The sequence below is a fragment of the Lolium rigidum genome, chromosome 7 (genome assembly GCF_022539505.1).
Source record: "Lolium rigidum isolate FL_2022 chromosome 7, APGP_CSIRO_Lrig_0.1, whole genome shotgun sequence".
Taxonomy (NCBI): Eukaryota; Viridiplantae; Streptophyta; class Magnoliopsida; order Poales; family Poaceae; genus Lolium; species Lolium rigidum.
This window is the reverse complement of record NC_061514.1, coordinates 187,932,752-187,950,089: the sequence shown is the minus strand read 5'-3', so window position 1 is coordinate 187,950,089 and position 17,338 is coordinate 187,932,752. Positions and strand designations below refer to the sequence as shown.

At 43.7% G+C, this 17,338-nt stretch overlaps 2 protein-coding genes across 3 annotated transcripts; one reads left to right on the top strand and one right to left on the bottom strand.

Annotated features, from left to right (window-relative positions):
* The first annotated feature begins 8,076 nt into the window (after window positions 1-8,076).
* Window positions 8,077-9,865, top strand: LOC124679315. Of its 2 annotated transcripts, none has more exons than XM_047215096.1 (3): window positions 8,077-8,149; window positions 8,839-9,275; window positions 9,393-9,865. In XM_047215096.1, the coding sequence occupies exons 1-3, from the start codon at window positions 8,108-8,110 to the stop codon at window positions 9,436-9,438; spliced, it is 525 nt and encodes a 174-aa protein (XP_047071052.1). In that variant the 5' UTR covers window positions 8,077-8,107; the 3' UTR covers window positions 9,439-9,865. The 2 variants fall into 2 exon arrangements, with proteins under 2 accessions (XP_047071052.1, XP_047071051.1); XM_047215095.1 differs by having other exon boundaries at window positions 9,389-9,865.
* A 1,238-nt stretch (window positions 9,866-11,103) lies between these two features.
* Window positions 11,104-15,650, bottom strand: LOC124678874 (LRR receptor-like serine/threonine-protein kinase GHR1). The gene is made up of 3 exons (XM_047214730.1): window positions 14,582-15,650; window positions 11,821-13,368; window positions 11,104-11,687 (listed from the first exon to the last, which is right to left on the bottom strand). The coding sequence occupies exons 1-3, from the start codon at window positions 15,648-15,650 to the stop codon at window positions 11,104-11,106; spliced, it is 3,201 nt and encodes a 1,066-aa protein (XP_047070686.1).
* Between the last annotated feature and the right edge of the window lie 1,688 nt (window positions 15,651-17,338).

Sequence of the window (17,338 nt, the reverse complement as noted above, 5' to 3'; positions counted from 1 at the left end):
GCATGTCGACCACGACTAGTGCACGCAAGAGAAGGACCCGCAGCCGAGCCAAGATGTTCTCGCTACATGTCGTTATCTCGATCTCTACATTGCGTAATACATGTTTGAATAGTTAATTGTTGTAACTATTTTTGCAATATTACTGTAATGCAGCTTTAGTGAAGCAGCTCATCATTAGAAGATAGTCGCCAAAGCGACCCGTGCAACATTATGATGTAAGTTCGCTTAGTACAAGTTCCATACATTGTCTTATTTATGCAACTTGTTATTATCTTATATCTACATTGCATAATAAATGTTTGAATAGTTCACTCGTTGTAACTATGTTTGCAATATTACTAGAATGTAGTTGTAATGAAGAAGTCCTTAGTAGAAGATAGAGCGCAAAAAGGTTCCGGCGATGAGCCTATGCAACGATATAATGTAAGTCTGCGCTTAGTACTTGTGACTATCTCATATCGACAATGTTTAATACATGTTTGCATAGTTCATCGTTTAACTATTTTTGCATTATTATCGAATGCGACTCGATGAAGCAATCTTCATTAGAAGAGAGGCCCACAAAAAGTTCCGATCTTTGTTCCGATGCATCCTCTCATAGCCGTCAACCTAGACCATTCTTTTCATCAAACAAATGAACATCTCAAGGTCAGTACTTTATAAAAGACATGGTATTGTCGCTGTAAGGTCTCAGAGTCGATATGTTGACCAAGAGTACACAAGATTCAATCAAGGCGATTGCCAAATGTCAACGTGTTACTGATGATGCTAATAGAAGTCCTCAATGATTCTATGTAATTTTTTTTATTTGGGCACATTAATTGCCTTGTAATTTTCCTAGTTATTTTATTTGTGTATGTAATTGTGTGTATCATTGATATCAGATTTTAGGCTCATTAAATTTAATGCAAGTTGACTAGTCAAACAACCAGGGCCCTTTAACAGATTGGGCCGACCCATTAACAGTAGTGTGGGACCCACTTACATTTTGGGCCGGCTCACTTACTTACTGTGCCGGCCGCTAACTGGAAAGTGGGACCCACCCGTGCTTTTGGCCCGCCCACTCGTCTTGTTGGGCCGACCCACTTGCTACATGATGGACCCCACATACTAAATGGGTCGGCCCTTTAAGAGGAAAGTGGGACCCACCGTGTTTTTGGCCCAGCCCACTAGCGTGTTGGGCCGCCCACTTGCTATATGGTGGACCCACATACTAAATGGGCCGGCCCTTTAACCGGAAAGTGGGACCCACTCGTGCTTTCGCCCGACCCACTATCTTGTTGGGCCGGCCCACTTGCTATATGTTGGACCCCACATACTAAATGGGCCGCCTTTAACCGGAAAGTGGGACCCACCTATGTTTTTGGCCCGGCCCACTATCTTGTTGGGCCGGCCCACTTGCTATATGGTGGACCCCACATACTAAATGGGCTGGCCCATTAACAGGAAAGTGGGACCCACCTGTGTTTTTGGCCCGGCCCACTATCTTGTTGGGCCGGCCCACTTGCTATATGGTGGACCCCACATACTAAATGCGCCGGCCCATTAACAGGAAAGTGGGACCCACCTGTTCTTTGGCCCGCCGACCGGCTTGGTGGGCCGCCCATTTGATCTAATGTGGACCCCACGTACTAAATGGGCTCGGCCGATAGCAGAAAGTAGGACCCACATAGCTACCGGGCCGGCCCAATAACTTCTGGGCCGGCCCACTTGCTTTAAGGTGGACCCTACTTGGTAAATGGGCCGCCCGATAACAGGAAAGTGGGTCCCACATGTTTTTTGGGCCTGCCCTTTTGCCCGTTGACCGGTCAAACGAGTGCATTCGGCCCGCCCACATGCTTAGTGGGCCGGCCCATTAATGTTTTGACCAACCAACCTTAGAGGTTAGGCCCTGCCCACGTAACTAATGGACCAGCCCTAGCCTATATAGTTGACCGGTCAAACTAAGCCAGCCTGGCCCGCCCGCAAACTTAATGGGCCGCCCGCTTAAGACGTGGCGTGCCTCGTGTGGGCCTACCATCTACCACTGGGTTTCAGCACGTTAACGCCGTTAACCGCGCGAACCGCGCCTCGCCACGTGTCGCTTGCATGACGTCGCCAGCCAACGGGCTCCCGAAACATTTCGCAACGGTCCGATTTTCCGTGGCGGAAGGGCGCCCAAGCGCGACGGACCAAAAACCGTCGTAGGACTTTGCCTGACGCACTTTAGACAACAGAACCCATATCGTCGGGTTAGGCCCATAGGCGACGAAAAATACCCCTTAGCAGACGATTTTGAGACGTTGTCTATCAGAACTTTTCTTGTAGTGAAACGGGAACGGGTCTAGCTGGTTATGGTTGAAACCTTCTTCTGAAAGATCTTGTCTCATTCTTCTCTTGGGAAGGGTGGGTCGTAAGGTGAAAGTGCACAACCTCTCGAGAGTTAAACCTAAGATCTTAGCCGTGTCCCCTAGCTATGGACAATTTGAGCTTCTAGGCAAGGAATGTACGGAAGAATCTCATCATTGTTTTCTGAATGTATTTAAAATTTGATCAACCTTGAAAAAAACTCATGGGAGATGTAACCATGTGATTATTCTAAAACCCATGGAGGATTTAACCATGGTGTGATTTCATAATGTCATTCAAAGATTTTCAAAATGTTTTGTTTTAAATAAAATGTAGGATAAAATTGGCTTTATGCAAATTTGCCTAAACTCCACTAGCCAAATATCATGTAGATAGTCATGCCCAAAACCGCCACCATATAAGTGTCATTTGCCGCGTACATCATTGTATCGACCTCCATTCGTGGGGCCGCATATTCAAACGTGCGAGATTTTCTCGAGGAGAAGTACGTGGTAGGATCTCGAGTCTACATTCCAACATGATCACTCGTGGCACATGAAGATGATGAAGGCTCATTGATGATTTACATTTCCGCTGTGTTTGTTTTGAGCTAGTCCATGTGACTATGCAATTTGTAAGGTTTTACTTTACCCTCTGGATCAACGATGTAGTAATTTGATACTATTGCAATGATTACTATATTTTGTAATGTGTGTGCTATCAGTGATCCCGGGAATAGCACTATACACATGTATCTTGCCTTTATTAGAAAAAGGTGAGAGTAGACATAATAGTCGAAGATCTTCCAGGAGCCCCTAAATAATTCCAGCGCTATTGAAAGTGTATCGGGTCCATATATACATAGCCATAGAAGATAAATCCATTGAAAACCATAGATGATAAGGCCACCGACCCGGGAGTGCATCGGGTCATTTATATAAGATGATATCCATTGATAACCATAGATGATGAAGCCACCGATCCGGAAGTGCATCGGGTCATTTATGTAAGATGATATAAATTAATAACCATAGATGATGAAGCCACCGGCCCGGGAGTGCATCGGGTCATTTATGCAAGATGATATAAACTGATAACCATAGATGATGAAGCCATTGACCTGGGAGTGCATCAGGAGAAGATATATCCAGAGCCGAAGAAGATAGATCCATCGAGTAATCGAGAGTACTGGCGGTAACGATGTAATGGCGCTTCCCGAGCGTCGGGTGTGGCGAAAGGAAGAGGAACACTTAGCTCGGCTGCGACGAGGCCAATGTGGAGGCAGGTCGCATGGTAGACGCAGTCGAAGTAATTGTGCAATCATAAATAGTCAATGTAGTGGACGCAGTTGAAGTAATAGCCCGACCAGAAATAATTGGCGGACGCAGTTGAAGTAATAGTCCGACCAAAAATAGTTGATGTGGCGGGCGCAGTTGAAGTAGTCACGCGGCCAGAAAAAGTTGATGTAGCGGGCGTAGTTGAAGTAATCGTCCGACCAGAAATAGTTGATGTACCCGCGCAGCGCCTGGCCGGAGAAGAAGAAGAAGAACCTTGAGTTGGAACACGTTACATGACCTTTTTCCTATAGCTGGCCGATCGGATCGTAACACAGCTTGAATAGGTAGCACTTTAGTTGTTGCACATACTTCTCCAATCTTGTTCAATCTTGTTTACGCAGCCGCTGCTTTGTTGATTGACCTGGATCAGCCGTGTCATGGATGAAGATACTGACGAATCGGATGAGCTGGCTAGATCTGATTTCGCTATTTGTTGATGATGTAGTATTCCGCCCGGGTGACAGAAATCCAGTCGCCGTAATTCCCACAGACGGCGCCAATTGATGAGGCGGTTCCTCGGCAATGCCCACCATGAGGGGCTTGGATTTAGAGAAAGGCGACGATGGAAGTTCCGGGAACGAGAGAAGACACGACGTACCCACGTTCACGTTCCCGCGGTGGAGGATCGCTACGTCCTGCTAGCAATCCACTATATGAATATATATGTACAGGGGGCCGCCGTAGGCGGAATTGTTGTATCTAGTCTAGTTCTAATCTGCGGGTTGTGATGTCTAGGCGTATCGTATCTATGTTTTCTGTTTCTGAATCTGTCCCCCAAGGGGTGCCCATGCCTAGCTTTATATATCAGCCAAGCTAGGGTTTACAAGAGTCCTAGTAGGATTCGTATTGAAGTCTTCTTTCTTGTAATCCAAGTTGATATTCCTTGTGGGTCTAGCTTGTCGAGTCCTTGTTCTGGTTCATCTTCATAATCTGTACCAGGTATAGCAATATCGGGTACCCGAAGGGTAATACCCACATCACCCTCCGTCCCGGTTTACAGGGCCTACGCGTAGTCCTAGGTCTTAAATTTAGCAATGATAATATAAGATATATATTACTCATTAGAAAGCTCATATGATCTACTTTCTAATGATATAATTTTTATATTGTACAATTAATATTATGTTTGCCAAATTGACAAGCTAGAGATACGTGCAAGCTCTATGAACTGAGATGGGGGTAGTAGGAGTGATAGCTACATTGAATGATGGTGGGTCCAACAATATGTCACTACTATTTAAAAAGGTTACATATAGAAAATGAGAATGGATTTTGTACACACGCATGGGTGTGGGTGTATTCGTCATCGTCGATTTATTCCTCGAGATTTACGCTCGTCCTGGTAGATGGAAAATTAGCTCGCTCTCACCTCTCCTTTTATCTAAATCTCAAAGCAAGACGGATGATGAAGGAAAGAATCACACTCATGGGTGTAAGTACAAAAGTATTGACATATAATTTTTGAACTCGATCATGTTAAACTTTTTCACATTCATATATTCATACATAACAAGGGATGCGCTAATTAGCATCTACAGGAAAGAATAGTTACTCTACATCCCATGTTTTTTCTAGCTGCACATGATTTTTATGACAGGTAAGTTTATCATTCCTCAAAACAAAATATAGACATGGCATGAAATTTTTGTTTACTGATGTACAAAAATAAAAAGTAACACTTTTTTGTGTGGTTACTGCTCCATTATGGTTCACATATTGTGCTTTTTTATGTCAAATTTTGTGGTATGAGTCAATATAATGAATGCAACAATGTAACAACGTGAGAAAACTCTGGGTACAAAATTAGAAACTATCCACCCTTGGTGCTAAATAGTATATATGACTATACCAAGTAGTTGCTATATTAGAAGAAATTCAAATTCAGCTCTTGCGTGCATATGTTCCTTCCACCTAAATAAGAAATTTTAATTGCTAAAAAAGTATCAACAAATTCTTTCGCATGTCCATATAGACAAGCTATATGTGTTCATACTTCATACAGTTTCACCAAAAATCGATTTTTTTGTGGTTAATGTAAAAAAAAAAGGTCTCACAAAAAACTTTGGAGCCAGTTGGGTATCTAAATTTTTCTAAAACCGAAGTATTGTAAAATTGTAGTATTTTCTATCTAGACAATAGACACTTCACATTTGGAAAAAGAGGTGAAGACTTCTTTTTTCTATACTGAACAAAACTAAACGAAGTATAGAAAACTGTAGTCCCAAGTGCAATACTGCTTCAAGTATGGGTTTTTGAATTCATTCCTCGCTGACCGCGTATTTTTTTTCTGAAACCAAACACCTCAAAGCATTCAATACCATTTTCAAAAACCAAAGTATCTTAGAACACAAAAAAAAACATTGTTGCCAAACGCAACCATATTTTTAGCACCAAATTTTTGTCTTTTTGCACAACCCAAAGGATGATTCAATTTTTCATGGAAAGACTTTGTGCGCATGTAGCATGTGAAGATGTACACATGAATTTTTCATTTGGATTTTTTGATATTCAAAATATATCAAAGATGCATTTCAAAATAAAGGGGAGCATATACATCCGAGAGCTACAACATCACTTACCTCTATTTTAGCGGAAATTCTCTTTTAGTCTCAGGTCTGAGAAATGCATCTTTGACGAAAAATGCATGTATGTCAACATCACTCACATCTGAGAGCATATATTTCCTTCGCCCGAAAAATAAATTTCAAAATATGAAAAAAAAATTCCCCCTTGCTCTTTGTCTCGCATCAAAGTATGTATAAGTAGAGATGCATCTTTTCTAATTTTCATGTGTGGGGGGGGGGGAGAGAGCTAGAGATGCTTTTAGAGGTTGTGCTAGGGTTTTTCCCTTACTACCAAAACCCGTAAGACACCTCTTTTTTTTAGAAACAACCCGTAAAACACCCTGAAACCTTTAGACAAATTATGTGTGTTCATAAGTTTCACCAAAAACCGATGTTTTTTTGTTGTTGAAAAATACAAAACAAGTCTCACAAAAAGTCTTTGAGCCAGTTTGGCATCAAAGTTTTTATAAAACCAAAGTAGTGTAAAACTGCAATATTTTCTGTATAGGCAACCAATACTTCAGTTCCTGAAAAAGAGGTGTCTATACTGCAAAATTAGTTTTGTGCAGTTTTGTGAAAAGACGAAGTATATAAAACTATTTTTTTTTGCTGAAACCAAACGCCTCAAAGTATTCAATACCATGGTATTTTCAGAAACAAAAGTAATCTTAGAATACTTCAAAAAAAGGTGTTGCCAAACGCAACCTTATTTTTAGCACCAAATTTTGTCTTTTTGTACAGCCCAAAAGATAATCTGTTTTTTTCATGGAAACACTTTGTACGCATGTAGTATGATGAAGATGTACACATGGATTTTCATTTGGAATTTTTTGAATTCAAAATGTATAAGAGATGCATTTCAAATTAAAAGGGAGCATATGCATTCGGGAGTTACAACATCACTCACCTTTATTTTAGCGAAAATTCGCTTTTAATCTCAGGTCCAAGAAATTCATCTTTGACGAAAAATGCATCTCAACTTCACTCAAATCTGAGAGCATATGTTTCCTTCGCCCAAAAACTAAATTTCAAAATATGAAAAAAAATATAAAAACATTCCCCGCCCGTCAGCTCTAGGTACATATCGACATTCTATATGCGCATTTAAATTTTCGCGAAAAATCCAAACTATTGTGCTATGCGTTAAAAATACAAAAAAGAAAAATCTCATGCAAACCCTTGTTTTACAACCGAAATTATCTCTTTATGCAGATCACACAAATAGTCAAATTTCCGCGACATGATGCACACATAAGTTGTGATGATGTCTATGCAACATTTGTTATGGAACTTTTAAACTTTTTAAAATACATTTTAAATACATTTAAGATAAAGGGGGCATATGCACCTCATTGCTCTTTGTCTCTCATCAAAGTATGTATAAGTAGTGATGCATCTTTCGAATTTTCATGGGAGAAGAGCTAGAGATGCTTTTGGAGGTTCTGCTAGGGTTTTGCCCTTATTACCAAAACCCCTAAAACACCCTGAATTTGTGAAATCCTCGCGAGGAAAATCGATTTGGCAATTCTATTCCAACTCAACTCTTGAGAGGAATCGACCAATAAGGACTTGGGTACACTGTGCCTGAAACGGACGCCACGCAAACCCTCGGCGGTCGGCGCCTCAGCGCAGCGGCGATCATGGCCGCGGCCCTCCGCCTCCTGCTCCGCCAGCCCGCGGCAGCGCGGACCTCTCCGATGATGCGCTCTCTGCTCCCCGCGCCGTACTCCAAGGTAAGATGGGGGTAGTTTCGCTGCTTGATTTTGCTTAAACCCTCCCCTCGATTGGGCGCACTAACTTCGCTTCTCCCTCCAGGCCGCCGCCGCGGCCGCCGCCAGCCTCCCCGAAGCGCCCGGTGCGCCCCTGCCGCCTCCCCGTATGAGGGAGGTTACTCCAAGGAAGGCTCCTCCAACTCCAAAGGTATAATCTTCGTTAGTGAGCCTGAGAAGGGGGTTTCCGACCCTGCTGAATCCAACGAAATTGCTGATCCTTTTCCCGAGCTCGGCGGGTTAGAAGGAATTGGGGGTGGAAGATTTGATCTTCTTGCTTTTATTTCAAGTTCTTGATTCAATCAACCATTAGAAGGGTGGAACATTTGTCGGTTTGGACTCTGAGTCCCTTCCTGATGCCTGCACTGGTCCACTGGACCATAACACACGGTCGAGAACTCTTGAACTTTTGCCGCATTTGGCAAGTTTGTACCTTTAGAATTGCTGATCCCTTTCCTGAACTCTGTGATTGTGCTTCAACTAGAGTAGCGTAATTCAGCGAGAGCACTCTGCAAACATGTCGTGCCAGTTTACAGCACAGTGCGATATGATCGATTAAACAGTTCAACTGACATTGCCCACATGGCCACATCATGTTCGCTGGATTCATTGGCGCTACTCTCGTTTGTACTGAGCCTTTCTAGGCCAACTAGAGAATTACTTATACCTGATTAATCACTTTAATCCAATTCTAGTTGTCTGGTTTCCTGTTAAATCAGAAATATGAAGTTAATACTGATTAAAGTGTTGTTGCTTGTGTTAACTTGGTTTTAGTGGTTTACATTTCACATTGATGTACCATCTACTGTTTTTGCTTTACTGAAGTTGATTAAACTGTAGGTTGAACCACACTGCTGCAAAACTGTTCCAAGTACCATGACTGACAGTACAATGCCGTTGCTGGATAAAATGAAGGATCTCATAGATCGTAGGAAGTCATTGCAAGCCATGAGAAAGAATATTGATGAGCATATGGAGAAGTTACGGAAACTGAACCATGACGGTACAGTTGCTCGTGTTTTGCTTAGCAAACGGCTTGATGACATTAGGGAACTTATTGCAAAACTAAAAAATATGCGAGCTGATTATGAGAAAACACGTAATATGCAAGATTTTCTTGCCAAACTACTTGACATGAAAGAAGATTTAACCAAAGCAGAAAATATGGCTGTTGATATTAACAAAGATTGTGCCATTCTGGAGGCTAACACTCGTTTGGGTGGTGAACTAGTTGAAATGTTACGTAAGGAAGTTGATGTCTATGAAATTGCTTTCAGGTAAAGGATCAACAACCTTTTTCTTATTTGGTATAACAAGAAATTTATTTTTGTCATTTTTAATAACTTGTGTTGACCCAAACATACGTATCTCTCTTTGTCTATTTTTGAAGGCAGTTTCTTGAATTGGGAAGATCCACCATGGAGCAGGTGGAGGAGGTAAAGAAGGTTGTAAAAGTGGGTGCCGCTGTTTGCCTTGTGGGAGGACTGGGAGGGCTTCTGCTGATACTGGCAAAGATATAGATTCGAGGAGCTGACAGATGACTAGGCCAAGCGGGTATTTGGAGTGGCAGAATAGTAGTAACATTCAACTGTTTTCCGTTGTAATAGTGTGTTCGTGGGAAGGCTTCTGCTGATGCTAGCAAAGATCTCGACTAGAGGACCGTGGAGTTTGCCGCTGCTTTTTTTGCCCGTAGAACTGAGTAGCCAAATGACTATGCTTGAGCTGTTATTTAGTGTAGTGAAGTTGTATTTTGACTGTTTTCATAGTCTTTGTGTGCCATTGGTGCGTTTTAGAACCTGCAGGGGAAGCAAGATAAAGCCAACTGATACAATAGCTATTATTGCCGTAATCTCTCTATGCAATAGAATATAACTCACTTTATGCTATGCTATGTAACACCTTGGAGATCTGTGCTGAAAAAAGACGTGTTTCTCTTGGAATAGTGGTTATGCCATTTGGTACCCTTATCTAGGATGTTATGCATTATTTTTGGTTTTGATTGAATCTAAACAATGCACAGCCTGTTTGGAGGGTTACATTTTTCATTGCATCTTAGGCGTGAGTCTTTCCTGTTCGTCTGGAAATGGTTCACTGCAATCGAGTGAAGAAACATCCAAGGCCTAAGCAAGCTGGCCGCAGGTTGTGACTCCTACTTGTGCCTTTTCATTCCCTCTAAAAGAAAATTTCTTTTTTCTTGCACTCAAATAAAAAAGAAGCTGTCCAGTAACTGTTTAGCATTTTAGAATTGATATGCACCGCTGTCACATCAATGTGGAGGTTGCTACATGGATCTATGACAGTGATGTATTGATCAGCACACTTGGCAGCAGTATCAATATTCACATTTCAGTGGTAGTTTTGAAGTAAACTGCAGAGGACAGATTAGGGCGCGGCCCTATAAATTATGCCTTCTGTAATAGTTTATACCAATTGGTATCCTTATGTAGTGTGTTATACATGATGGTTGCTTTTGTACTGAATCTGAACGATGCATAGGCTGTGATTGGAGGGTAACATTCTTCATTGCACCTTTAGGCGTGAGTCTTTCCTCTTCGTATGCAAATGGTTTCATTGCAATCGAGTGAAGAAACATCCAAGCCTAAGCAAGCCTGGCTCAGATTGTGACTCCTGTTTGTGCATTTTCATCCCCTTTAAAAGAAATTTGTCTTTTTTCCACTCGGTAGAAAATAAATAAACTGTGTGTTTGCTTGTTCTAGTTTTCTAGAATTGATAAGCACTGCTGTCACATTTGTGCAGGTTGCTGGGTGAACTGCAGACATATAAGAAGCTATGAGAGTGATTTATTGATCAGCACACTTGACAATAGTATCACATCTCAGTGAAAGTTGAGGTAAATTGCAGATTTCAGAAGACGACTGCCCTCCAAATTTGGCCAATCTGCTTGCAAAAGCAGATTCCATTAGAACAATGTATGTAAGTACAATGCGGTAACAGCAACCAATGAGACACACCATCTGAACTTGCAGGCATCAAGTTGATGCCATACACTTGCATGCATTTCCCTACATAATCACTAGAGTTTCAGGCACAAGCTAACAACATGAGTATTATCCAATTCTAAAACTACAGAATGATGGCGGCTAGCTAGATTGATGAAAGATCCTCATACACAGACTTGATCCCAGGCCTTTCGGAGACCGGTAAGATGCATCTCAACGCAATGCCCAACACCTCCTTCATGCCCTTCACTGCCTGCGGGTTCTCCGAATCTGAAGCCATGGCTGGGTCAAAACACTCCGATCCCCGGCCTTCCGCCACCCGCAGCCGGACCCAATCAGTGAGGTCGACACTGCCTTCTGGCCCCGAGATGACATCACCCGCACACCTGCCGGTCAGGAGCTCTAGCAGGGCAACACCAAAGGCATAGACGTCAGACTTGAATGAGGGGGATGGCTTCTTGGATGCCGCCAGCTCCGGGGCACGGTAGCCCAGCACGCCTAGGTCAAGGATCTGCTCGACAACACCAGCCTGGGTCATCAGGCGGTGCAAGCAGTAGTCAGCGACACGAGCATTGAGGTCAAGACCGTCCAGCAAGATGTTGGTGGCCTTGAGGTTCCCATGAGGCATTGCACGGTCAAAATGGAGATAATTCAGGCCGCGTGCCACATCAACCGCGATCTTGAGACGCTGGGCCCAGGTCAGTGGAGGACCTCTCCTTCCCGGTCGATCTGCTCAGATACATGGATATATGACAGTTGAATTAATGGCTGGTTAAGTATACAGAATGAGGTTTGTGTGCGCGAACTTTTTATCAGATTAATGCATCTGCGGAAATTTGAAATCAGTGAATTGAGACATTACCGTACAAAAAGCTAGCAAGACTTCCTGGAGAAACATAATCTGACAAGATCAGTTTCTCATGTGGTGTTGGGCCCCAGTAGTATCCACGCAAGCCAACCACATTAGGATGCCGGATGTTCGCAAACTTTTTGGCCTCTTTCGTAAACTCTTTCTTGGGCCTCGCGACACCTTCTCTCAGCCACTTCACTGTCAAGAATACACCATTTTCCAATGTTGCCCTGTATGAAGTTCCATGACTGCTCCTCCCAAGTACTTCAGCTGGCGCCCTTGACAGTTCCTCCGGTGTCAGTGTGATTGTTTCATCCAGGAAGTGCAGGTCCCCTGCTAGCCTGTCAGGTGATCTGACATCCAACCGTGCTAGACCTTCCTGTGCATACGCCTCTCCAGAATCTGGTGACCAAGAGAAGCGGCTCCCCTTGGATGGTGAAAATCCCCCCACAGCAGACAGCTTCTCTTCTTGGCTCAGTGCTTCAGATGTAGAGCCCTTTCGAGGAGCACCAAGATCCTCCGCCGAGACCTCCGAACTACCTTTGTTATCTTTTCTTTTCATACTCTCGATGTCTTTAGTGGCCCTGTGAAGATTCTTGTCAGTGACCTTTTCTGAGCTAGGGAACTGCCGTGAGATCCGCTTGTAGTGGCACATAATAGCAATAAGGATAAGGATGACAACAACAACGACACTGGCTGCAACAAGTGCTATTTTAGCAGCTGTACTGAGCGATTTTCCACCTGAACCAGATTGGGAATCCCCAGATCCAGATGAGCTAGCAGGATACTCTAATCTTGAGTTTCCGGGATGGAAAGAAGATTCTGGAAACTTTCTCAAGTTCACAGGCACAACGCCAGATAGGTCATTATACGAGGCGTTGAGGGACTGGAGAGTATCTGGAAGTGCCTCAGGCAGTGGCCCAGTGAACTGGTTTGTTGATATGTCAAGAGCTGTAAGTGCTGCCAGTTTAGTGAGAGTAGCTGGCAAAGGACCAGAGAAGTTGTTTGAAGATACGTCAAGAACATGGAGGCCAGACAGGGAGACTATATCATCAGGGAGGCTGCCACTAAAATGGTTTCCAGAAATATCAAGCACTTGAAGGCTGAAGTTTTTGGACGTCGATCCTGGGAAAGATATGCCACCAGTAAGCATGTTATCTTGCATGTAGAGCTCATGCAGCATGGAGGACGTGAGCAGATTGGTAGGAATAGGACCACTGAACTGATTGGAGCTGAGGTCAAGGACAGTAAGCTTGGGATACTGAACAACAGCTCCAGGGATGGTGTCAGCTAGAGAATTATGAGAAAGATTTAGGTAGTTCAGGCGAAGGAATTGAGAGCTCACATCTGGAATAGTTCCAGTTAGATTGTTCTGGCTAAGGTCAACATATTCCAAGTCATTGCTCCATTTTGTAAAAACTGATAAATTTCCTCTAAACTGGTTATTTGACAGATCTAACACAGTGCAGCTTCCAGCAAGCAATGGAAGATCCCCAAAAAGAGCATTTGAGGACAGATTAAGGATTTGCAAGGTAGTCGATGTGATCATATTGATATGTCCTGCAGAGCATAGAGAACTACGATTAGTAGAAAAAAAACTAATACCTAGAAACTAATCAGCTGATACTGACAGATTGTCATCATAGACAATTTCCATGCTAGGAAAGTAGGAATGCAGATAATGATGCATGCGTATTTTTCCTCCTCTTCCTAATACTGATAATCTAGGAAAGACGATTTCACATAAGATGCAGATCTGCAAGGCACCAGGTGACCATGCCATACTTATGAAATGGACCGCACAACACCCATTTGTATGCAGCTAGTTATCATCATACCCTGTGTACACAATTGGTTGCTTCCTATTAATACTAGCTGATGTTAGAAAGGTCCACAATAGTTAAAGCCAACAACACACGCTGCCCTACAATGGTAAACAAACTAGAAAGAATGGTGACTGAAGCACAACATTGTAGAAAATTAGTCCAGCAGAAGATTAATGTAACAAAATCAACAAATACAAATGCATGCTACTATGCAATAGGTACTGACAACAGAAATTCATATTGATGTTAACTTAAACAAAACCATAGGGCCTTTTGGGTTATCCCGCTTCATCTCTCTTTCAGGATATATATATGCCTGACTAGCCTGATTCTCAGCATGTCAAAAACCATGTGCATAATTATGAGCAATCGAAGAGCTTTGATATTCTGCACGAAATGCATATCCTAAGTAATTTCACTAAACATAACTTCTCTATCTTGTCTCTACTGCTATGGTGCATCACCAACTCCCGGTGATGCCAATGGGATGCATATCTCTGCAAAAACATGGCTCCGAGTACCCAAACTATATCCAGCTAGCTATCCCCAGTCAAGTTGTTACATTAGAGAAAATCAACGGAGTTTGTAAGCAATGCCACAATAGGCAGCAATATGTGCAATGATTTGCACTTAGAAATTTGAATCTGAACAGACAATTCAAAATATATAATTACATGAGGTAAGATTCCAAATGAGGTACGCTGGTACCAAGTCAACCATGGATCAGCCCAGATCATATCTGGCATAAAAAAACAGCTGACATGAAGAAAGAAAGAAAGAAAGAAAGAAAGAAAGAAACCAGGGGCAAAATAAAAAAGACAAAGTTTCACACAAGCTGTAAATAAATGGATCAAACTTCCACTGTAATCATAATAAGCACTGCATGGCATGCATAAACTGAAATAGCAAGATGAGTAAAAAAACAAATTTTTAACTAGAGCTTATACCTGTCAGGTTATTTGCACTTAGGTCCAGCTCATTCAACACCAGAGAATCTCCCTTGAGAAGTCCACTAGGTACAAACCCAGTGAATCCATTGTTTGCAAGGCGCAAAACCTCGAGATCGTAAACATAATTGAACCCTGGGAGGTCTCCGGACAAGTCATTACTGCTCAGATCAAGCACCTTCAATCTTCCAAAAGTTGAGAGCTCAACTCCATCTATCAATGACCCAGTCAACTTGTTGTTGCTAAGGTTGAGATATAGAACTGTCTCCGAAATATCTGCCAGAAACTTGAGTTCTTTGGGGGTAGTACTGGTGAGCAAGTTCCCACTGAAGTCAACATGAGCAACAGTTGACTCGATCAAGAACTTCCAATCAACGCCACCATCCAATTGGTTCCAGCTCAGATCCACAGACTGGAGGTTCACAAGGAGACCAAGCCCAGCAGGAATTCCCTTTGTGAAGGCATTGCGTGAGAGGTTCAGAGCCACCATGCTGCGGAGGCTCTTCAAAGCCACCGGCAACGGGCCGGATAAAGCGTTGCCGCTCACATCCAGCGACTGAAGCGACGCAAGCCCGTCGATGGACTCCGGCAGGGCACCAGAGAAGTTGTTCCCGGCAAGCGACATGTTCTGCAGGCTCCGGAGGCTGCCAATGCCGTCAGGGATTGAGCCTGAGAACTGGTTGTTGGAGATATCCAGGAACTTCAAGCTCTTGAGGCTACCCACATTGCTGGGGAGGCTCCCGGAGAGATTGTTATTGGCCATGGAGAGCTTGACGAGCATGGTGAGGTTGACAAACACGGAGAGATCGGCGACACCCGAGATCCGGTGCCCGTCGAGCACGACTCCAGCCACGCTGGCGCCGTTGCACACGACGCCGTTCCAGGAGGCCGGGCAGCCGTTGAAGTCGATGGACTCGTCGTTCCAGGAGTCCGTGACGAAGCCGGCAGGGTCGTGCGTGATTCCCTTCTTGAAGGCGAGGAGCGCGAGGATGTCCTGCGACGGCAGCTGGCCGAATGCAGGGACCGCCACCAGCAAGAGCAGGAACAGAAGTCCCCCAACAATCCCCATCGCCGCTCCTCCTCGGGAAAGGTTGGAAGCTAGCAGGCCTCTCAGGAACGCTGCACCTGAGGCATTTGCCGGAGCAAGATGGACTGAGCTTGGAGTGTACCTACCACACAGGTAGTGATAGCCACAGACTTGTCCCTTTCAGCTTGATCTGCACTGCGTCCCAGAGAAAAAACCAACAGATTAAGTCCTTGGGACCTGAAATGAGCACGGGGATAGCAAGTTAGCCACAGATTCCTGCTTCCAGAGGGCAGTAGAAACCGAATCTTGAGCATCCAAGTAGGAGAAAAAACGCTTGCTACCAAGGAAAAGGAACACAAGGACAGTTGATAAAAACCCTGGGCTTTTAACCTCCAATAATGCAGGTGCTAGAACTTAAAGCGCTAAGCTCCGCCCACTATAACCGCAGCCACCACCAAGATTTCGGCCATGAACACGGCTCAAAAGCAACAGAAAGTGAGGAACACTTTACCCATCCAAGAAAGTGAAAAACCAATCCCAAATGCAGGGCAACGAAGCAAAGAAAACTAGAAGCGACTGCACATGAATCTCCTTACCGCGGAAACGAGAAGGAATGGTCGCTCTCGGTCTGAGGCAGAGCGCCGGCACCGGCACGCGGGACAGCTCGGGGAATGATTGCGCTGAGCTGGGTTGCGGGGGAGGGAAGGCAGGGCAATGCGGTGGGGCTGAGCGGGAGCCGGGGGTGGGAGGGCGAATGCGGAACCCTAACCCTAGCAGCCGGGGATGGGAGAGCGGCTGCTGAGAGGAGTGGAAGAAGGGGAGAGTGGAGTGGAGGGGGAAGGGGGGAGTAGTGGTGGCGGCTGCAGTGGCGGAGGGACAGTGGGGGATGGGACCGTCTTTTCTCTATGTTTGGCGCAATGAAGAGTTTTTTGTTTTTGTCCCGGCGGTACTATTTCGCTGTGGGATTTTACGTTATGGTCCTTGCAAGAGATTTTAGTCTGTGTTTGGACCTTTATAGGTTTTGGATCGTTTTATGTTCCATGTTTGTCTCTGAAGCTGCAACTTGTCAATTGCTTTGTTTGAACGGCGGATAAAGGGTACTCGTATTTTTATTCATATAACGCATGTTTTTTCAAATATTGGTTCTGCCACGTGCAAACTTAATTAAGCAAAGCATGGTTAAGAGAATCCATTCAAAGTTTAAAAGTCAAATCTAAGACATGAGGGCTATAAAAATATAAATGTTGAGTGTGACAAAACTATGGCGAATAACAACTGAACATGCTCATCTTCAGGATATCAACCTTGGATGCCTTTCACTGGCCATCTTTCATGTAGTTGGCGTCGATTTCCTCATCGGAATTTGAAGTTACACCCCCGGTCGGGTTGTCATGGCTACCCAAGTCCCAAACCTAATACATTTGTGGTTTTGCTGAATTTTAGTCACCTAATATTTTTCTTATGTCTGAGTCAACACCATGTGTCATCGTAGACTCATATGAGTCTCAATGCTAAGATTTGTGTATGTGCAGAGAAACTCAAAATTGAGATCACATGGGTAGAGCTATGGACCTATTATATATGTAAAAAAAGATGAGTCAACTTAATTAGTACTCCCTCCGTCCGTTAATAGATGTCCAGTGGTTCATCTAAATTTGAATGTATCTATGCCTAAAATATGTCTAGATACATTCGAATTTTGACAAATTTTTGACATCTAAAAATGGACA